Source organism: Nicotiana sylvestris, chromosome 6, assembly GCF_000393655.2.
Source record: "Nicotiana sylvestris chromosome 6, ASM39365v2, whole genome shotgun sequence".
Classification (NCBI taxonomy): domain Eukaryota; kingdom Viridiplantae; phylum Streptophyta; class Magnoliopsida; order Solanales; family Solanaceae; genus Nicotiana; species Nicotiana sylvestris.
This window is the reverse complement of record NC_091062.1, coordinates 4,049,332-4,069,057: the sequence shown is the minus strand read 5'-3', so window position 1 is coordinate 4,069,057 and position 19,726 is coordinate 4,049,332. Positions and strand designations below refer to the sequence as shown.

Below are 19,726 nucleotides of genomic sequence, written 5' to 3'. Positions count from 1 at the left end.
ACCTCCCTCCAAAGACAGGCTGCCCATGGCTTAAAATAACTCCTCATGGCTATCATTTCCACTTAGGATTCTCTAGGCATGGAGTTTTTTCCTCTTTTTAATCTTCTGAAGTTCAAAAATGTAGTGAATATCCTACTGTACAGCATGTTCCACTACCATTTTCATGTGCATCTTCAGCTTTTTATCATTAAACCCATGTTGTTACTGATTTCCAGCTTGTTAAAACCAATTAAAAACTGACCCCCCATGCTTCCTTATTTTAAAAGCACTCATTCTATACCCCTTTTCAGATGCAATTCTTTTCAGTTTTTTTAAATCTGAAAAGCCTGTTATTCTCTGCAGGCCATTAGTAGTTGTTTAAATAATATTTAATTCTAATCAAGCATGGTCGGATAAACTGATTAATTCAAAAGCATCTGTCCACACATGGCTTCCACTAACAGTTTAAAGCAGTGAATTAAATCCAATTCAATCAGTTAAAACAGTTCCTAGACTGATAGATAAATGGTAAAGATTGACTCAATCAGAATTGAAGCAATATAAACCAAATTGTCATCAGGTTATTTTAACATTCAAGACTGCGAAACTAATCGACGACACTTATTAACAGACCATATATTACAACATATACAATCGATAACAAATAATCGAACTCGAACAGGTACGGGGGTGATTTCATACTGATAGGCACAGTGATTTTACGCAAAACTTAACCAATCGGCGGAGCCTATTCGACTCGATTGTCCAAACTGTAATTACACGCAACAAAACGCGCAGAAGCAAATTCGACCAAATGAAAGGTCCAGGCGAGGTGGACAGAATAGTCGACACAATTGAAAACAAACTCAAACTGACATTTAAACACATAAACAGACATAGACAAAACATGAAACTGACAAGGAAAAGAAAATACCTTAAGAAATTGAAGGTTAGACGAACCCGTCTTGGATTCTGACTCGGACCTCTTTTGGGGTTGAACGGACTTTAATCGAAGTGTTCTCAACTGAGAACACCTCGATTAAGGTCTATTAGACCCCAATCCTTCGTTTAATTGGACAAACCCCCAGGTTTTGGATTTCTAGGGTTCTTGGGGCTCAGATTAGGGGTTTGAGCTTTTCTGGTTAGCTTCGAACCAAACCAGGCTTGGTTTGGTCACGAGGGAGGTCAGGGGAGTAACTGGTGTGCATTTGGGATCGGTTGGTATAAGTTGAGGTTTGGCTCGAATCTTCAGATGAAGATTCGAGACGATGTAAGTTGATTCGAACCAAACGGTTTGCAGATCCGTGTCCAGAGGGTCGAGGTGCACTAGGGGTGTTAATTTGGTGGTCTTTGTCACCGGGTTTCAGGTGGGGGGATGGAAGGGCGGCGCTAGAGTTCTTGACGGTTTCGATTCAGTCTCTGAGAGAGACGAGGATGAGGGAGGGGGTCTGGCTTAGGGGAGTGGGGGTAAGAGAGGAGGGTTTATATACGGGACGGGGGAGTTGAATTTCGGCCGTTGGATCATTGATGATCAACGGCCTTGATCTTTTCACTTAAAGGGATGACGTCGTTTGGTTTAGTGTTGGGAATGGGTCAATCCGGGTACCAGTGGGTCGGGTATCTGGGGAAAGCTTGGAGCCGTTGGATTGGATGGGATGAACAACTCTGATCGGTCATGCCTAAACGGCGTCGTTCGGATTAATGAGAGAGCTGAACTGGACCGTTAGATCTGTTTGACCAACGGTCCAGATGGAAGGTGCCAAGACGGCGTCGTTTCTTGTGTCTGAGGGACGAACTAGATCAATGTGTTTTGGGCCTGATTTTCCTTGGGTTTAAAATGAGCCCAGGTCCGAATTTTTTCTCAATTTTTTGCACTATTTTCTTTTCCTTCTTTACTTTCTAATTAAAAAAACACAATTTCTAATTAAATTGTAAAATCAAAATAAACTACACAAATATTAATTAACACTTACAATAATCAACACATAAATAAAAATATTTGATTAAAATAAAATCACACAATGACGACACATAAAAGAAAAAATAAGTATTTTTTGCGATTTTCCTTTTAGAACCAAACTATGATTTGATTAATTCCTAAATGCACAATTAAATCCTAAATATGCATGCAACATGTATTTCTTATATTTTATGATTAACTACAACAAAGTAAACATTTACGGACAAAAATAATTACCAAAAATGTCACGCAAATTCTTAAAATTGTACTCGAAGGTAACTTGTTTTATTTTCGATTTCTTTTGGAGTAATTTCCGTGAAGCAAAAATCACGTGCTCACACTCCTGACCACTCGAAACATGGAAGTGGCTGAATATGCTAGCTCAGGTAACACTTCTTATCAAATGCGCCTTTTAAGTTTTAATGAAAGTTGGGGTTTACAGCACAAAAAAGTCTTTGAGAAAGATTGTTTCTCTCCTGAATTTGAAAAGATTGGAAAAGAAATTACATTAAAATGCGGAGGATTACCTCTAGCAATTACTGTGATTGCTGGATTTCTCTCCAAAATTGGTAAAACATTGAATGAGTGGCAAAGTGTTGCTGAGAAAGTAAGGTCAATGGTAAGCACTGATGTTGACGTCCAATGCATGAGAGTGCTTGCTTTGAGTTACCATCAGTTGCCACATCACCTAAAAACATGTTTTCTGTATTTTGCAATCTTCCCAGAGGATGAAGAGATTTATGTCGATAAACTTGTGGAATTATTGGCAGCGGAGGGATTTTTGAAGGTAGAAGAGACGAAAAGCATAGAAGAAGTGGCAGAAAAATGTCTACAAGATTTAATAGATAGAAGTTCACTTTCCATCGATTATGAGATATTTTTTGGAGAGACGAAGTATTGTAGAATACATGACGTGATCCGTGAAATCTGCTTGAAGGAAGCTCGAAACATGAATATAGAGAATTTTATTGGAGAAAACAATGGTCAAAATCCAAGTGCACTATCCATTCATTTTTCCTCAAATAGTCGAGGTCGGACCAGTACCCAATTGAACTACCGTATTATTGGGAAAAAATTGGCTAGATCGTGTCCTAATAATGAGGCTCGTTCTATTTTCTTTTTGAATAGTAAGTCAGGGTTCATGTCAGAGTTGTTGCCTTTCAGGCTAGTAAGAGTACTAGATCTTGCATTAATGAACTTTATTGTTTTTCCCAGTGGGTTACTTGATCTAATTCACTTGAGATACCTAGCTTTGCGTCTTTCTCCTAGCGTGCATTACTATCTAGGAAAAGAGACTCCCTCATCAATAGATATTCCTCCTTCCATATCTAGACTATGTTATTTGGAAACTTTTATTATTTGTCCGCCACCTTACGAGGAACTTACGGCACCTCTATATCCTTTGATATTACCGTCGGAAATTTTGACTATGCCACAACTGAGGCTCCTCCTTTTGGGCTGGACTTACTTGCATTATCATTATCATGATCTTTCTAGAAAGCATTACACCTTCAGGTGCTGCTCCACTAGATCCTTTGAGGTTTCTGAAAATGCGAGGTCCAAGTCCTACACATGCTGTTCCACCTTTGCTCCTACCTCCTGCGGATGCTTTTCCACAAAATCTGAAGGCATTAACTCTTTGTATGACTTGTTTGTGGTGGAAGGATTTGAGCATTGTTGGTAAATTGCCCAAACTCGAAGTTCTTAAACTAATAGGTGATGCCTGTAAAGGCAAAGAGTGGGAAGCAGCGGACCATGGTTTTCCTCGCTTGAAGTTCTTGTACCTGCGAGACGTGGATTTTCAATACTGGAGAGCTGGTTGTCATCACTTTCCCTTCCTTGAACGACTAGCTATTTTATATTGTCCTTATTTGGATTCAATCCCTCAAGATTTTGCAGATATAACCACGCTTGCTCGTATTAGTTTAACTGGGTGTCCAGAATCTTTTGGGAATTCTGCCAAGCAAATTCAACAGGACATGCTAGACAACTATGGTAATTCCTCCCTTGTGGTCAATATAGTAAGACATCTTCTTCCTTAAATTTAATTATTATATCATTCATTTACTTTTAACCATTTCTCCATTTAAATTACCATATGATCACAAATAAGAATCTGATCTTTATTTAAGCCACTGAGTTAAATTATACCTTTTCCCTATTATACAATCATTTTTTGTTTAAATAAAAAATAGTTTTTGTAATCCAAACTACACATTTCCAAAGTAAGTGTAAGTTTTTAAAAAAAAATTGTTTCCTGTGAAATTGTTTCAACAGTAAAAATCTGCTACAACATATAATTCTTTATAGCAAGCTGAATACAATAACCTTGATAATAGAACAATAATCTTCTTTAATAAGTTAAACTGCATTAATATTATATTCAAATCCGTCCAATAATGTTGTGCAAGTTCTTTTACCTACATGCTCTGTCTTGCTATAATTTTCCCTCGTTCCTTAATTTTGGAAAATCTAAATATTTTTTTGTTTTCTGCAGAAAAAGGTGATGACCTATTAGGTGCGTCACTGATTAGCCAATTCTATGAAAGAAATGTCAATTCATAACTTAATTGTATATGATTTTGAGTATAGCCGTCTGTCAGTGTTTTTTTAAATGCTCCAAATTTTATGTACATATTTAGCAATTCCAGTTTTGGTGGATTTTTGATTTATATGTTCTAAATTTTGGTAGGTCAAAATTGGAGTTTTGTTTAGTCTTTTCTAGATGTTGGTGGATTATAATAAAAATAGACCTGTATAAACAAGGAAATCAAAACTTCTCATTCAGTGATCTGCAAATTTCTTTTGCGATGGTGGCAACAGTTAGTCGTGAAAGTTGATGATAGCTTCCCTGACTTTCACATTACTGCATTTTCTTTCTATATATTGTTATGATTATGCATGTTTGTCTTGGGCCGATGGTCTATCGGAAACTGCCTCTCTACCTGCATAAGGTAGGGGTAAGGCTGCATACTAAGTTTATAGTTATTGTTGCATCACTGAACATGAGAAAATTATAACAAGTATCGGCGCCAACAAACATTGTCCTTATAAGGAAATAGAGCAGATTGGTGTAAATAGATGGTATCCAAAGGATTGGAGCAGTATGCTGATCACAAGTGAACCATATGAAAGTAACAAAGGAGATATTATGTCCTGATGCAATTAATTACTTGAGCAAAACATTGGTAGTAGTTTTTCATTTGGTTCTGTCTTTTTATCATCAATCAAAAGTATATACTATATATTACAAGATAAACATCATATTTTGCCTCAACGAATAGCTCTAAAAATCGATATTCTGTATAACAGTTCTCTAATCAAACTGAAAATACATTAACTAAATTAAATATTCTGATCAAACAAGCTTTAGCCTTGGCATATATAATTTTGAAGCAGAAATACAAGCAACAGATGTTCCATACTTGTCTTGCATGTCCTGTTGAATCTGCTCGGCTGAAATCCCGATAGCTTTTTCACAGTCGCTTATATCAATTAGAGCAAGTGTGATTATATCTGCAAAATCTCGAGTGATTGAATTCAAATACCAGCAACCTTTGAGAAATAGTTGTTCAAGGCGCGGAAAGTGATCACAACTGGCTCTCCAGTATTGAATCTCCAAATCTTTTAGTAGTAGGAACGTCAAGCAAGGGTACCCTTCAATGTTCAAATCCTTGAAGTTTAAGGGACTCGAGTTTGGGAAACTTACCAACAATGTTCAAATCCTTGCACTGCAAATAAGTCCCACGAAAAGCTAATTTCTTAAGGTTCTGTGTGATAGGACCAAACCTATTGTTGTATGTGAAAGTAGCCAAAACAAAAGAAAGAAAAATCAAAAAGAGATGAAAATATGATGTAAGCGCTTACATCGACATTCTTGTGATATAAGCGCTTACCTCGACATTCTTGTGATATAAGCGCTTACCTCGACATTCTTATGATGTAAGCGCTTATATCGGCATTTTTATGATGTAAGCGCTTACCTCGGCAGGGCATTCAAATGCCTATAAATAGGGATCTACGTTTTCATTTGTAGATCATCCCAAAACTTCTTCTTTCTCTCTTCAATTAATAAAGAGCTATTCTTTGTGTGGTCGTGGAGTATGCAAAAATTGTCGAACCACGTAAATCTTGTCTTGTCTTGTCTTGTGCAATTTATTGCTTTTCTCTCTTAAATATTATTTTCCTTCTATTAGCTTGACATGCTTCCCAACAACTGGTATCAGAGCACAGACAGTGTATTTCTGATAGAAAAGTATAGTATTGGTGCAGGTACTATTCACAAGAATAGTGCGACACTATTGATCATCGTACTATTCACATAAATTTTTTTGTGAAAAATGGCATCGGAAGAAAGGAAGGTTAAGATTGACAAGTTCAATGACAAAGATTTTGGATTCTGGAAAATGCAAATAGAGGATTATTTGTACCAAAAAAATTTACACTTACCTCTGACCGAGGTGAAACCGGAGACTATGGCCAAAGCGGATTGGGATCTTTTAGATCGCCAAGCTCTTGGTGTGATTCGTTTGACGCTAACACGAAATGTGGCATTTAACATCATTAACGAGAAGACCACTGCAGGCCTGATGAAGGCGTTATCAAATATGTACGAGAAGCCATCTGCTTCAAATAAAGTCTATTTGATGCGTCGATTGTTCAACTTAAAGATGATTGAAGGTGGATCAGTCACAGAACATATCAATGAGTTTAATACAATATTAACTCAGTTGAGTTCTGTTAATATAACAATTGATGACAAAATCAGGGCGTTGATTCTACTATCATCTCTACCGGAGAGTTGGTCTGCAACAGTAACTGCAGTTAGCAGTTCATCAAGAAGTACCAAACTCAAATTGAATGATATTAGAGACTTGGTTCTAAGTGAAGATATTCACCGAAGAGAATCAAGTGATTCCCCAGGATCTGCTTTTAGTACCGAAAGCAGGGGGAGAATCAACCAAAGAGGACAGAGTTATGGTCGTGGCAGATCAAAGTCAAGGAGAAGAGGACAATCCAAAAAATCGCAAGGACATTACTTGTTGGAATTGCGATAAAAAGGGTCACTACAGTAGCCAGTGTAGAGAACCAAAGAAGAAGAAGGAAGAAAATTCAGCAAATATAATTGTTGAACAAGTCGGTGATGCACTAATTTGTTGTGCAGACAGTCCAGTCGAATCTTGGATTCTGGACTCAGGTGTATCCTTTCACTCTACATCATGCAAAGAATTATTGCATAATTATATTGCTGGAAAATTTGGGAAAGTTTATCTAGCAGACGGCAAATCTCTCGACATTGCCGGAAAAGGTGAAGTTCATATAAAGACTTCACAAGGCACGCTATGGAAATTGCAAAATGTACGACATGTTCCTGGCCTCAAGAAAAATATGATATCTATGGATCAGATTGACGATGAAGGATATACAACAACATTCGGCAACGGATTGTGGAAGATAACCAAAGGGAATTTGGTTGTGGCACGAGGCTTCAAAAGGGGAACACTGTATGCAACTGCAATAGAAAGAGATACTATAGCAACAGTTGATCATGGTCATGATACAACATTGTGGCATCGGAGGCTCGGGCATATGAGTGAGAAGGGAATGAAGCTTTTGGCATCCAAAGAGAAGTTGCCAAACCTAAAACATGTTGAATTAGGTTTGTGCGAAGATTGCATTTACGGGAAACAAAAGAGAGTTAGTTTCTCAAATGTGGGAAGGACGCCAAAGAAAGAGAAGCTGGAACTAGTGCATACAGATGTGTGGGGACCAGCTCCTGTAACTTCTCTAGGAGGCTCACGCTATTATGTCACCTTCATTGATGATTCTACAAGAAAGGTATGGGTTTATTTCTGAAAAATAAATCTGATGTGTTTGTTACCTTTAAAAGATGGAAAGCTGAAGTTGAAAATCAGACAAGTCTTAAGTTAAAATGTTTGAAGTCTGACAATGGAGGAGAATATGATAGCCAAGAGTTCAAAGCATTTTGCTTGGAGAATGGGATCAGAATGATCAAGACAGTTCCTAGAACACCAGAACAAAATGGTGTTGCGAGAGGATGAACAGAACCCTGAATGAACGAGCCAGAAGTATGAGAATACATTCTGGATTGCCGAAGTATTTTTGGGCTGAGGCTATTAACACGGCAGATTACCTCATAAATAGGGGATCCTCTGTACCGCTGAATTTTGATATTTCTGAGAAGGTATGGACAGGAAAGAAGGTAACTCTCTCACATCTGAAATTTTTTGGTTGTGTTGCTTATGTGCATGTAAACTCTAATAATAGAGATAAGCTTGATCCTAAAGCCAAAAAATGTTTCTTTATTGGATATGGTGATGATAATTTTGGTTATCAGTTTTGGGATGATCAGAATAGAAAGATCCTAAGACACATGAATGTCACATTTAATGAAAATGTGATGTACAAGGACAAGCTTGAAATAGAACCAACCAACACCAGCAAACAGACAATGTCTGAGATAGTTGAGTTAGAAGAAATCTCAGAAAATGAAGTGGCTAGAGGGATTACAACTGATTCTGAAATTGAAGATGAAGAACCAGAAGCCGAATTTGAAGAAGAACTAGAAGCCGAACCTGGATCAGAACCAGAACCGGAACTAGAGATAGAATTAAATGCAGAACCAAATCTGGAATCAGGACCTGAATCAAATTCGGATTCTGTTACTCATGAACCTACATTGAGGAGATCTAAAAGAGTCACGAATGCTCCAGATAGGTTAACTCTCTCTCTTCACTATTTACTTCTTACTGATGCTGGAGAACCAGAGCATTTTGTTGAAGCAATGCAGGTGATAGACTCTGATAAGTGGAAGCTAGCCATGAAAGAAGAGATGAATTCTCTTCAAAAGAATAAAACATGGATACTTACGGAGTTACCAAAAGGAAAGAAGGCATTGCAGAACAAGTGGGTGTACAGAGTCAAGGAAGAGCATGATGGTAAGAAGAGATACAAAGCACGATTAGTAGTAAAAGGCTTTCAGCAAAAGGAAGGAATGGACTACACCGAGATCTTCTCTCCTGTAGTCAAATTAACTACTATCAAGTTGGTGCTAAGTATCGTAGCTGCAGAAAATTTGCATTTGGAGCAGCTAGATGTTAAAACTGCTTTCTTGCATGGTGACCTTGAAGAAGACATCTACATGAAGCAACCTGAAGGTTTTCAAGTTTCTGGTAAAGAAAACCTTGTGTGTAAGTTGAAGAAGAGTTTGTATGGTTTGAAACAAGCTCCCCGACAATGGTACAAGAAATTTGATGGATTCATGCATAAAAATGGTTTCACACGATGTGAGATGGACCATTGTTGTTATATCAAAAATCTTGATGAATCCTATATTATTTTACTGTTGCACGTTGATGATATGCTAATTGCAGGATCTAGCATAAATGAGATCAATTTGGTTAAGCAATAACTGGCAAAGGAGTTTGAAATGAAAGACTTAGGACAAGCTAAGCAAATGTTTGGGATGAGGATTAGCAGAAACAGGTCGGAAGGAACCTTAAAATTGTCTCAAGATAGATGTATGCTATGTCCAAAGTCCAAAGTGCGTTTTTCATGTGCTTCCAATGCTTAATACAAACAGAGTAAAAAGATTTCATTAGTATTAGGAAGTCATTGCAAGCCAAGAATGAACAAGAGAACCAAAACCATTGTCAGGTAACATTTTTATTAGTCGAAAATCATGGGACTCACTCATTAATTCACCGTATAATTACATGACCGTGGTTAATTTAATATATGTATACCAAAATTAAATGTGGTTTATATATAAGCTTCTTTCACATGATCATGGTTAATTTATGCATATTCTACCACATTTAATCATTTAACAATAGTAAATTAACATGGCTCGGAGAAAATAAATGGTGCAAATATTTTAGACTACAAAATCAATTGACTCACAGGAGTACCCATTTTTCCTATAAGCTTCATCAAATACTCACCAGACAACTACATTCAGTGGCAGAGCTATGTATGGAGAATGAGTTCAATTGAGTCCTCTTTGCCGAAAATTATACAACATCTTTAGAGAAAAACATTTTTAAATATACATAAAACTTATAAAATTCCGTTTATATTAAGAAAACTTTTAGTGTAACGTTTCTCTAATCCCCTTCTTCAAATTTCATCATAATCACTAGAAAACTCGTAACACCACCGCCCAATTCCAATAAAAATACTCCCTTAGCTTGTAAATAATTAAATTTAGAAAGACATCACAAAAATCTAATTCTAACTTACAAACATTTAGAAAGAACAAAACAGAACTCCATTGAAATGGGAATTACTAAATTGCACATTAGAGCCAGTTGTGTGATATACAATATGTAAAACAACATGGAGGATTAAAAAATTACAGGACAAACTATATAAAAGATGATATACAATTACATTAAAACGACATCCAAAAAACAAACCCATCCTACCTATGCCAAAATTTAGAAAAGAAAAAGAATTCACAAGATGTCCACTCAAACAGGTAACTTCTGAATCGATATTTCTTTCAGAGAACTAGCTAACCTTCGGTACACCTTAAGGTCCTGGCCTGTTTTATCCTAACAAATGAAGGATAAAAAATTGTCTTATTTGGTCCGTCTTTCGGTACATGCATAATCACAACAATATATAGAAAGAAAATGTAGTAATGTGGAAGTCAGGAAAACATTAGCAATAACAAGATGGTAAAAAAAAAAAAAACACAAGCAACATCGAATATTAATATATAGCTCTAATTCATAGATATCTAAACTTTTTATACCTGTATGGCACTGCTTGTTATAATTTTCAATTGTTATTTTATTTTGGGGACATAATTACATTTTTATTCTTTATTTGTTTGCAGGATAAAATAGGCCATGACCTAAAGGTGTTTCGAAGATTAGCTAGTTCTTTGAAAGAAATATCGATTCAAAAGTCACATATTTGAGTGGCCATCTCCTTCCTAATTTTTTTTCCTTTCTAAATTTTAGCATAGCGGGTCGGATGAATTTTGATGGCCTGTAATTCAATTGTATGTTATCTTTTATGTAGTGTCTGTCTCTGTCCTATATAATTTTTTATCTTCCAATTTGTTGTACATATTATAAAACACACAACAGGCTCCGCCATTGATCAAAATCTATAACAAAATCTTAGTAATATATATAATCATTAAGATGTTATCATTAACAGTGTGGAGCCAAAATTTTCATCAAAGGATGTCAAAATATAATTAGTTACATCAAAAAGTCAAGAGGAGTTAATGTATAGTAAATATACATAAAATAAAAAAAAATTATCTAGCAATATAGGTAATTTTCAAGCGAAGCGACACCTCTTGGTTCAATGTGGCTCTGCCACTGATCATTGACTTTCACTACCAACGGTGGCCACCATCCATCATTATCAACTATCACTACCCATCACTCACAATCACATACCATCCTCAATCACAACCACCACCGTCGAATCATCGCAGTCAACAATCATCACCACTAGCCACTTGTCACAATTTATTATTACCAACCACCGTTATTACATAACTATAGTCACAACGACAGTCAGCACATCAACCATTATTATATATCGCCAACCATAGCTATCAACCACAACCACCATTAGCTATTACTATCATCCACTACAATTGTTAGCGGCCACCACCAACCGTCATTATTAACTGTTATTGCTAGCCACCATCACTACTAGCGACTATCCATAACCAACACCACCACTAACAACCACCCTAGTCGGCACCCACAACCACCACCAACTATCATACAATTAATCACCCGAAATTATCCTGAGGCCCCCGAGACCTCAACCAAACGCACGAACAAGTCATATGTCACTATCCAAATTTATATCAATCCTTAGAACACCTAAAACAACATTGAAATGACGAATCAACCACGGATTCAAGCCTAAGAACTCCAGAAACTCTAAATTTACGCTTTCAATCAAAAAGTCTATCAAATCTCGTCCGAATAACCTGAAATTTTGCACACACGTCACATTCAACACTACGAAGCTACTCCAACTTCCGGAATTCCAATCCAATCCTCGGATCAAAATTTCACTATCGAATCGAAAACTTCAAAATTCGACTTTTCGGCATCTCAAGCTAAATTAGCTACGGATATCCAATACACAATCCGAACATGCCCCTAAGCCCGAAATTACCCAACGGAGCTAACGGAACCATCGAAATTGTATTCGAAGTCCGTCTTTACACTGTTCCGACTACGGTCAAATTTCCAATACTTAAGCTCTCATTTAGGGACTAAGTGCCCCAAAACTCTCCGAAACTCAAAACCGAACATCCCTGCAAATCAAAATAGCAGAAATAAACATGGAGAAAGCAGTCAATAGGGGATCGGGTCATTAATTCTTAAGATGACCGGCCGGGTAGTCACATATCAGTGATAGCGGTACACCCTCTTCCCACCTGACTTGGTGAGCTCTACTTCATTTCTTGGTCATGCATCTTTTGTTCCGTGTGTATTATGTTTTGAGGTATAGCTGGAGCCTTGTTGCCGGCACTATCATTATACTTTTTTGTATCTATTAGAGGCTCCGTAAACATAGTGTGGGTTGTGTATTGGTGTCGGAAAAGTCAAGTTACTAATGTTGTATGTGTATTACATGTTCCACTTCAAACTATGAAGGTATTTGTATTTTGAGACTTAGAGTAACCAATGGTAATGGATTTGGGGTTGTTTATGGAATCGTTTTGGTGTTTAATCAATGAAATGTATCTTCTCTTTATTTTTGGGCGAGTCGGGTCGAAGGAAATCTAACAGGCTTGCTCGGTCGGGTATTTTGGTTGATCGCCGGTCCCGCTCCCCGAGATCGGGGCGTGACACATACCATCCTCAATTACTGGCTTTTGTGCTGATTTCTTGGAGCTGAGCAGGAAATTGGATAGTAAAATATTGTAGCTTTTGGCATAATGGAAGTCTTCCGTCAATTTTACTCCAATAATGCCTATGGTGGAGAGTGGAGCTTTCCAGCTGGAATATAAAGCAATGTTTTTAAACAAAAGAGGTTCTGCCTTTTTCTTGTGATTTCAATAAACAAAAGAAAGACCTTTCCACTTTCTGTTTTTAAAATTGAGAAATTACCAACTTGTAGAAATTACACAACACAAAGAGGTTCTGCCTTTTTCTTTATGCACAAACTCCCAATTGCATCACATACACACTGCGAGATATTCTACTTCTTCTCTCTGCAGAAACATTCCTATTTTTATCACACATAATTATGGCTTATGCTGCTATTACTTCTTTTATGAGCACCATAAATCAATCAATGCAACTTACTGGATGTAATTTGCTGTCATTCTATGAGAAACTTGAATCCTTGAGATCTATTATGGAGAAACCCTGTAATATAACAGAGGATATTGAAGCGCTGACAAGCTTGGAAGCTGAAATCAAAGAGGTAGTATTCAATGCAGAAGATAAGATTGACTCGAGATCAATAAAAGTTCTTGATTCAAAAACACCAACTTTACGGAGCAACGCTTTCTGGAAACTCTGTTGTTGCTTGGAACAAGCAGTAGAACGCATTGATTCCATCATGAAGCAGTGGATGGCGATACGGGACTGGTACACTAACATCAAAGGTTTGAAAGCACAAAAGTTTTCTCTAGCCAGTATACCTGAACGTGCTGTAGAGCCCGAGAATATTATGGTTGGCCATGAAAGTGAGTTCGAGATGATGCAGGATCGACTTGCAAGAGGATCAAGTGAACTAGAAGTTGTCTCGATTGTAGGGATGGGCGGCATCGGTAAGACAACTTTAGCTAACAAGCTTTACACTGATCCATTCATTATGTCTCACTTTGACATTCGTGCAAAAATTATTGTTTCACAAGAGTATTGCGCGAGAAATGTACTACTAGGACTTCTTTCTTCTATAAGTGGAAGGACTAATGAATATTTCGAGCAAGATGATGGCCAACTAGCAGACCAACTGCAAAAGCTTCTAAAAGGCAGGAGATACTTGATCCTCATTGATGACATATGGACTTCAGAAGCTTGGGATAATATAAAGTTATGTTTCCCGGACTACACCAATGGAAGCCGAATACTCTTAACCACTCGGAATGTGGAAGTAGCTAAATATGCTAGCTCAGGTAATCCTCCTTGTCAAATGCGTCTTTTAGATTTTAATGAAAGTTGGGATTTACTGTACAAAAAGGTCTTCGAGAAAGATTGTTTCTCTTCTGAATTTGAAAAAATTGGAAAAGGAATTGCATTAAAATGCGGAGGATTACCTCTTGCAATTACTGTGATTGCTGGACTTCTCTCCAAAATTGGTAAAGCATTGGATGAGTGGCAAAGTGTTTCCGAGAAAGTAAGTTCAATGGTAAGCACTGATGTTGACGTCCAATGCATGAGAGTGCTTGCTTTGAGTTACCATCACTTGCCACATTACCTAAAAGCATGTTTTCTGTATTTTGCAATCTTCCCAGAGGATGAAAGATTTATGTCAATAAACTCTTGACATTATGGGCAGCAGAGGGATTTTTGAAGGTAGAAGAGATGAAAAGTATAGAAGAAGTGGCAGAAAAATGTCTACAAGATTTAATAGATAGAAGTTTACTTTCCATCCATGATGAGAAATTTTATGAAGGGACGAAGTTTTGTAGAATACATAACGTGATCCGTGAACTCTGCCTGAAGGAAGCTCGAAACATGAATATTGTGAATTTTATTGGAGAAAAGAATGATCAAAATCCATGTGCACTATCCATTCATTTTTCCTCAAATAGTCGAGGTCGGACCAGTACCCAATTGAACTACCGTATTATTGTGAAAAAATTGGCTAGATGTCCTAATAATGAGGCTCGTTCTGTTTTCTTTTTCAATAGTAAGTCGGGGTTCATGTCAGAGTTGTTGCCTTTTAAGCTATTAAGAGTACTAGATCTTGCTTTAATGAACTTTATTGTTTTTCCTAGTGGGATACTAGATCTAATTCACTTGAGATACCTAGCTTTGCGTCTTTCCTGCATTACTATCTAGGAAAAGAGACTCCCTCGTCAATAGACATTCCTTCTTCCATATCTAGACTATGTTATTTAGAAACATTTATTCTTGGTCAGCCATGTTACGAGGCTCCACGACATCCTTTGATATTACCATCGGAAATTTTGACTATGCCACAACTGAGGCACCTCTGTTTGGGCTGGAATTACTTGTATTATCATGAGCTTACAGATAACAGTTTGGTTCTGAAAAATTTGCGATATCTCTCAATGTGGAATCCTTGGTATTGTACTGGATCTTTCTTCAGACTATTTCCCAATTTAAAGGTGTTGCAAATATGGGGTGTTGAAGAAGACTTCCGTAGTCGCAAGGACCTCTATGATTTTCGTTGCTTAGATCAACTCGAAGAATTGGGATTTTGTATGTCTCATGCAGATTATCATGCTTGCTTTCTAGAAAGCATTACACCTTCAGGTGCTACTCCACAAGATCCTCTGAGGTTTCTGAAAATGCGAGGTCCAACTCCTCCAGATGTTGTTCCACCTTGGCTCCTACCTCCTCCGGATGCTTTTCCACAAAATCTGAAGACATTAACTCTTTTTAACACTTGTTTGTGCTGGAAGAATTTGAGCATTGTTGGTAAATTGCCCAAACTCGAGGTTCTTAAACTAATAGTTAATGCCTGTAAAGGCAAAGAGTGGGAAGTAGCGGACCACGGTTTTCCTCGGTTGAAGTTCTTGTACCTTGAAGAAGTGGATTTTCAGTACTGGAGAGCTAGTTGTCATCACTTTCCATGCCTTGAACGATTAGTTATTGGAGGTTGTTATTCTTTGGATTCAATCCCTCGAGATTTTGCAGATATAACCACACTTGCTCATATTGTTGTATGGAGTTGTGCAGAATCTGTTGGGAATTCTGCCAAGCAAATTCAACAGGACATGCTAGACAACTATGGTAGTTCCTCCCTTGTGGTCCATATAGTAAGACATCTTCTTCCTTAAATTTAATTCTTATATCATTCATTTACTTTTAACCATTACTCCATTTAAATTACCATATATAGAAATCTCTGTAGAGATCAGTTTTGTTTTCTGTCCAAATTAGGATAGAAACCTCATTAACCAATCACTAGTTAGTTTACATGTGACATGACGTGCTTGATAAATTTTCCCAATCTTGAAATGCTCAAATTGAATATCCATGGGTTTTTTAGGTCAAGAGTGATCCATTTATTATGATCACTCATTTTGACAGTGAAAAGTTTGGTTATGAAAGTTTTTCTGTTAGGATTTGAAATTATTATGTGTCAAGTGGAAGTTAGTTCAACAAATCCTAAAGACCATAAATGAGACAATAAAAGAGAAATATACCAAAAGAAACACAAATATTTAACGTGGTTTAATTCCTTCTAAAAGACGAAAAACCCAATTATTGTAAATATGTTGTCATGTTTTTCAAGAGATAGGAAAATCAAACATGGTAAGAAAACCAAGACAAATATGTAATTCTTATATCTTTCTTTAGACTGCTTTGCGATCTAAAGAAGTTGCAAGTATGTGGTAATGAAGTGAGGGGGATTTTGAATTTTTGATTAAAAAGTTCCTTATATAACAGGAGCTCGAGTTCAAGCCTATAGAGGAAGAGGAAGAGGAAGACGACAAAGAAGAGGAAGAGGAAGAGGAAGACGATGAAGAAGAGGAAGAGGAAGAAGACGAAGAAGAGGAAGAGGAAGACGATGAAGAAGAAGAAACATATTGATCAGCTTGAGGAATTGAAATATCAAATGAAAATGTCATTGGTACAGTTGCTTTGATCTTTCTCAAGATCAATAAAAATAAAATTAATCACGATTATACTTCATAAATTTGGCCATCAACATTATCTCTTTTGTGCTTTAAAGATTAAGAACTACTCAAGAAGATATAATGTCTTGGGAAAATATGTGATCACAAATAAGAATCTGACTTTAACACAAACACAAACACAAACTTATTCCCCATTCCCCCTTCATTTGAAATAGACAAAAACACAAACTTAAAAAAACAAAAAAGGAAAATGAAAAAAAACTGTAATTCCCCTACCTTTTAACCCCTCCCCATTCCCCCTTCATTTGACCCCTCCCTCTTTCTTTCCCCTTTTTGGTATTCCCACCCCCATTATTCCCGATCCCTTCACCTCCCCCAATTCCTCCTTAAGTTCTCTTCTTTTCTTTCCTTTTCTCGATTGATGTGGGACCCACAAATTACACCTTGTCATATGACGTGTAATCCTTGTCAGTGCAGTTGAGGTTCACGCTCTGATGGAGGTGTTTAAAATATGGGTTTTGATCAAGTAGAAGTGTTCAAATGAGAATATTATAATTTTATTTATCGGTTGGCAATTGGGTGCAAGTTTAAGTGACCAAGATGTCATTTTGCCTATAATATATACATAATTTGTGTATTATATATGTATAATTATTGTATAATCCATGTATATGACTGTAAAAAATAAACAATGGATATGACCGGCTATTTGTGTAAAAATCCCTATAATACAATCGATTGTACATTTGTACTACATAGCTGTAAAAAGTCGATATTGTGTATAACAGTTGTCTAATCAAACTGAAAATATATTAACTAAGAGCAAGTGTGATTATATCTGCAAAATCTGGGGGAATTGAATTCAAATACCAGCAATCTTTGAGAAATAGTTGACTTTTTCGATTACTCACTCTCGTAACCATTTTCTCCCTAACAAACACTACCTCCACCCACCAAATTTTAACCATTTTATTATGACGGTACCACCTTAAGTATTTTATTGGATCCTCCAAACACTCTTGTATTTTATTCTTTGATCTCTTACATGTAAAAACAAAAATCTCTTGAAAGATTTGACATAAAACTAAAAATAATATAATAGAGTACAAAATCAATTGAGTCACGCCATTAATACAGGAGTACCCATTTTTCCTCTAAGCTTCATCAAATATTCACCAGACAACTACATTCAGTGGCAGAGCTATGTACGGTGAATGGGTTCAATTGAATCCTTTTCACCGGAAAATTATATTGCATTTTTAGAGAAAAATAATTTTAAATATACATAAACCTTATAAAATTCCCTTTATATTAAGAAAACTTTTAGTGTATTGTTTCTCTAATCTCCTTATTCGAATTTCTGATTTCGCCACTACCTGCAACCTAGGAATCATTCACCATAATCACTAGAAAACTCGCAACACCACCGCCCAACTCCAATAAAATTACTATGTCGTCAATAATAAATTTCATACAGCATTTGGAAAATACATCATAATAATTCAATTTTAATGTGAAAAAATTTAGAACAAACAAAATAAAACTCCATTGAAATGGAAAATACTAAATTGCACATTACAGCAAGTTGTATGATATACAATATGTACAACTGATTGGAGGATTAAAAAAATTACAAGACCGATACTGGATAAAAGACGATATACAATTACATTTAAACGACATCCAAACTCATCCTAACTATGCTAAAATTTAGAAAAGAAAAAGAATGAACAAGATCTCTACTCAAACAGGTGACTTCTGAATCGATATTTCTTTCACAGAACTAGCAAATCTTCGGAACACCTTAAGGTCATGACCCGTTTTATCCTGCAGACAAATGAAGGATCAAAAATGAAATGCTAAATTCCCATAATTAAGGACAAAGAGACAATTATAACAAGCATTAGCATGCAGGTTACAAAGTTTAAATATTGCTAAACATGGCTGAACAAGAGAATTTGCACAAGCATTTTAGTCTTTTTTGAGAATCCTCAAGGGCCAATGGCGCGCGGTTCGAAACTCAATGAATAATGGGTCCGCCCTTCTACCCTTCTCCACTTAAATATCAGAATTTTATATTGTTTAGGGTGCAGGGAAGGAGAGGAGTTTTAGTTAGCATACCTCGCTTAGAAGTTCAAGCCTCTCCAAAGCTGAGATTAACTTTCCACAAAGCAAATACAAGTCGTCTTTTGCGTATGGTTTGGTGCCACATTCAAAAGAACTGCAACGCCCAATTGAAGGTAAGCAAGCAGAATTTGCATAACCATGAAAGAAAGAAAAAATGTATTAGCAACAATACCTGTCCTGAAAATGGACAAGGATAATATTCATCAGTAAAAGTAATAGTGTCATCAGTTTATTCCTATCTCTAATAATCTGGCACATCTTCACCATTGCGATATACCTCCTGGAATATAAAATGATGTGAGCAGAGGGACCAATCAAAATATTACTCTAATTAGCTTACTACAGAGATTTTATGCATGATAATTATTCACCTCTGAGCAATGTAGATCCAGTTAGCACAAGAATTGCAGGTAAGACTAAGCATACGACTGTATATCCAATATTTGACGGCAAAGAGAATTTATTTTTTGTATCAGCGTTTAATGGAATAAAAACTAACTGCAATTCCTAAGATTTGACCACCCACAGGATCTATTTTGTGTCCTGGAATTAAGGAAATTTCCAAGGAGATATTATGTACTATCATCAGTGCATCAGGGCTGGTGCGAAAGATCTGCCTTTTCTATCAGCAACCGAAAGTAAGATAGACCAAAACACATAGAGTTGGACCGATGGAGTTGTACTAATAGGAAGTTCATTGACACTCAATGAGAAACTTAAACATGAATCAGAAGGAAGCCTATTGACATTGAATGATATATACGGGAATTACAAGATAAATAGCATATTTTGCCCAAGCACAGACAGCGTTAACTCATCTAGTCCTCCAATAGAACTATAGATGACATTCCGAAATATGCATACGC

The 19,726-nt window shown here is 36.6% G+C and overlaps 3 protein-coding genes and 1 long non-coding RNA gene across 4 annotated transcripts; 3 read left to right on the top strand and 1 right to left on the bottom strand.

Moving 5' to 3' along the window:
* The first annotated feature begins 2,297 nt into the window (after positions 1–2,297).
* LOC104242915 (putative late blight resistance protein homolog R1A-10) lies at positions 2,298–3,981 on the top strand. The gene is made up of 2 exons (XM_070147979.1): positions 2,298–3,276; positions 3,455–3,981. Exons 1-2 carry the CDS (start codon positions 2,298–2,300, stop codon positions 3,979–3,981), a joined length of 1,506 nt encoding a protein of 501 aa, XP_070004080.1.
* A 9,149-nt stretch (positions 3,982–13,130) lies between these two features.
* On the top strand, positions 13,131–14,529 carry LOC104242914 (putative late blight resistance protein homolog R1B-14). Its single transcript, XM_070147967.1, has 2 exons — positions 13,131–13,727; positions 13,815–14,529. Exons 1-2 carry the CDS (start codon positions 13,199–13,201, stop codon positions 14,444–14,446), a joined length of 1,161 nt encoding a protein of 386 aa, XP_070004068.1. The 5' UTR covers positions 13,131–13,198; the 3' UTR covers positions 14,447–14,529.
* Positions 14,530–15,098: 569 nt separating this feature from the next.
* Positions 15,099–16,686, top strand: LOC138868166 (putative late blight resistance protein homolog R1A-3). The gene is made up of 2 exons (XM_070147978.1): positions 15,099–15,908; positions 16,543–16,686. Exons 1-2 carry the CDS (start codon positions 15,099–15,101, stop codon positions 16,684–16,686), a joined length of 954 nt encoding a protein of 317 aa, XP_070004079.1.
* A 1,697-nt stretch (positions 16,687–18,383) lies between these two features.
* LOC104242913 (uncharacterized) lies at positions 18,384–19,066 on the bottom strand. The gene is made up of 3 exons (XR_011400333.1): positions 19,033–19,066; positions 18,855–18,954; positions 18,384–18,560 (listed from the first exon to the last, which is right to left on the bottom strand). It is a non-coding gene; the product is annotated as an uncharacterized lncRNA (long non-coding RNA).
* Between the last annotated feature and the right edge of the window lie 660 nt (positions 19,067–19,726).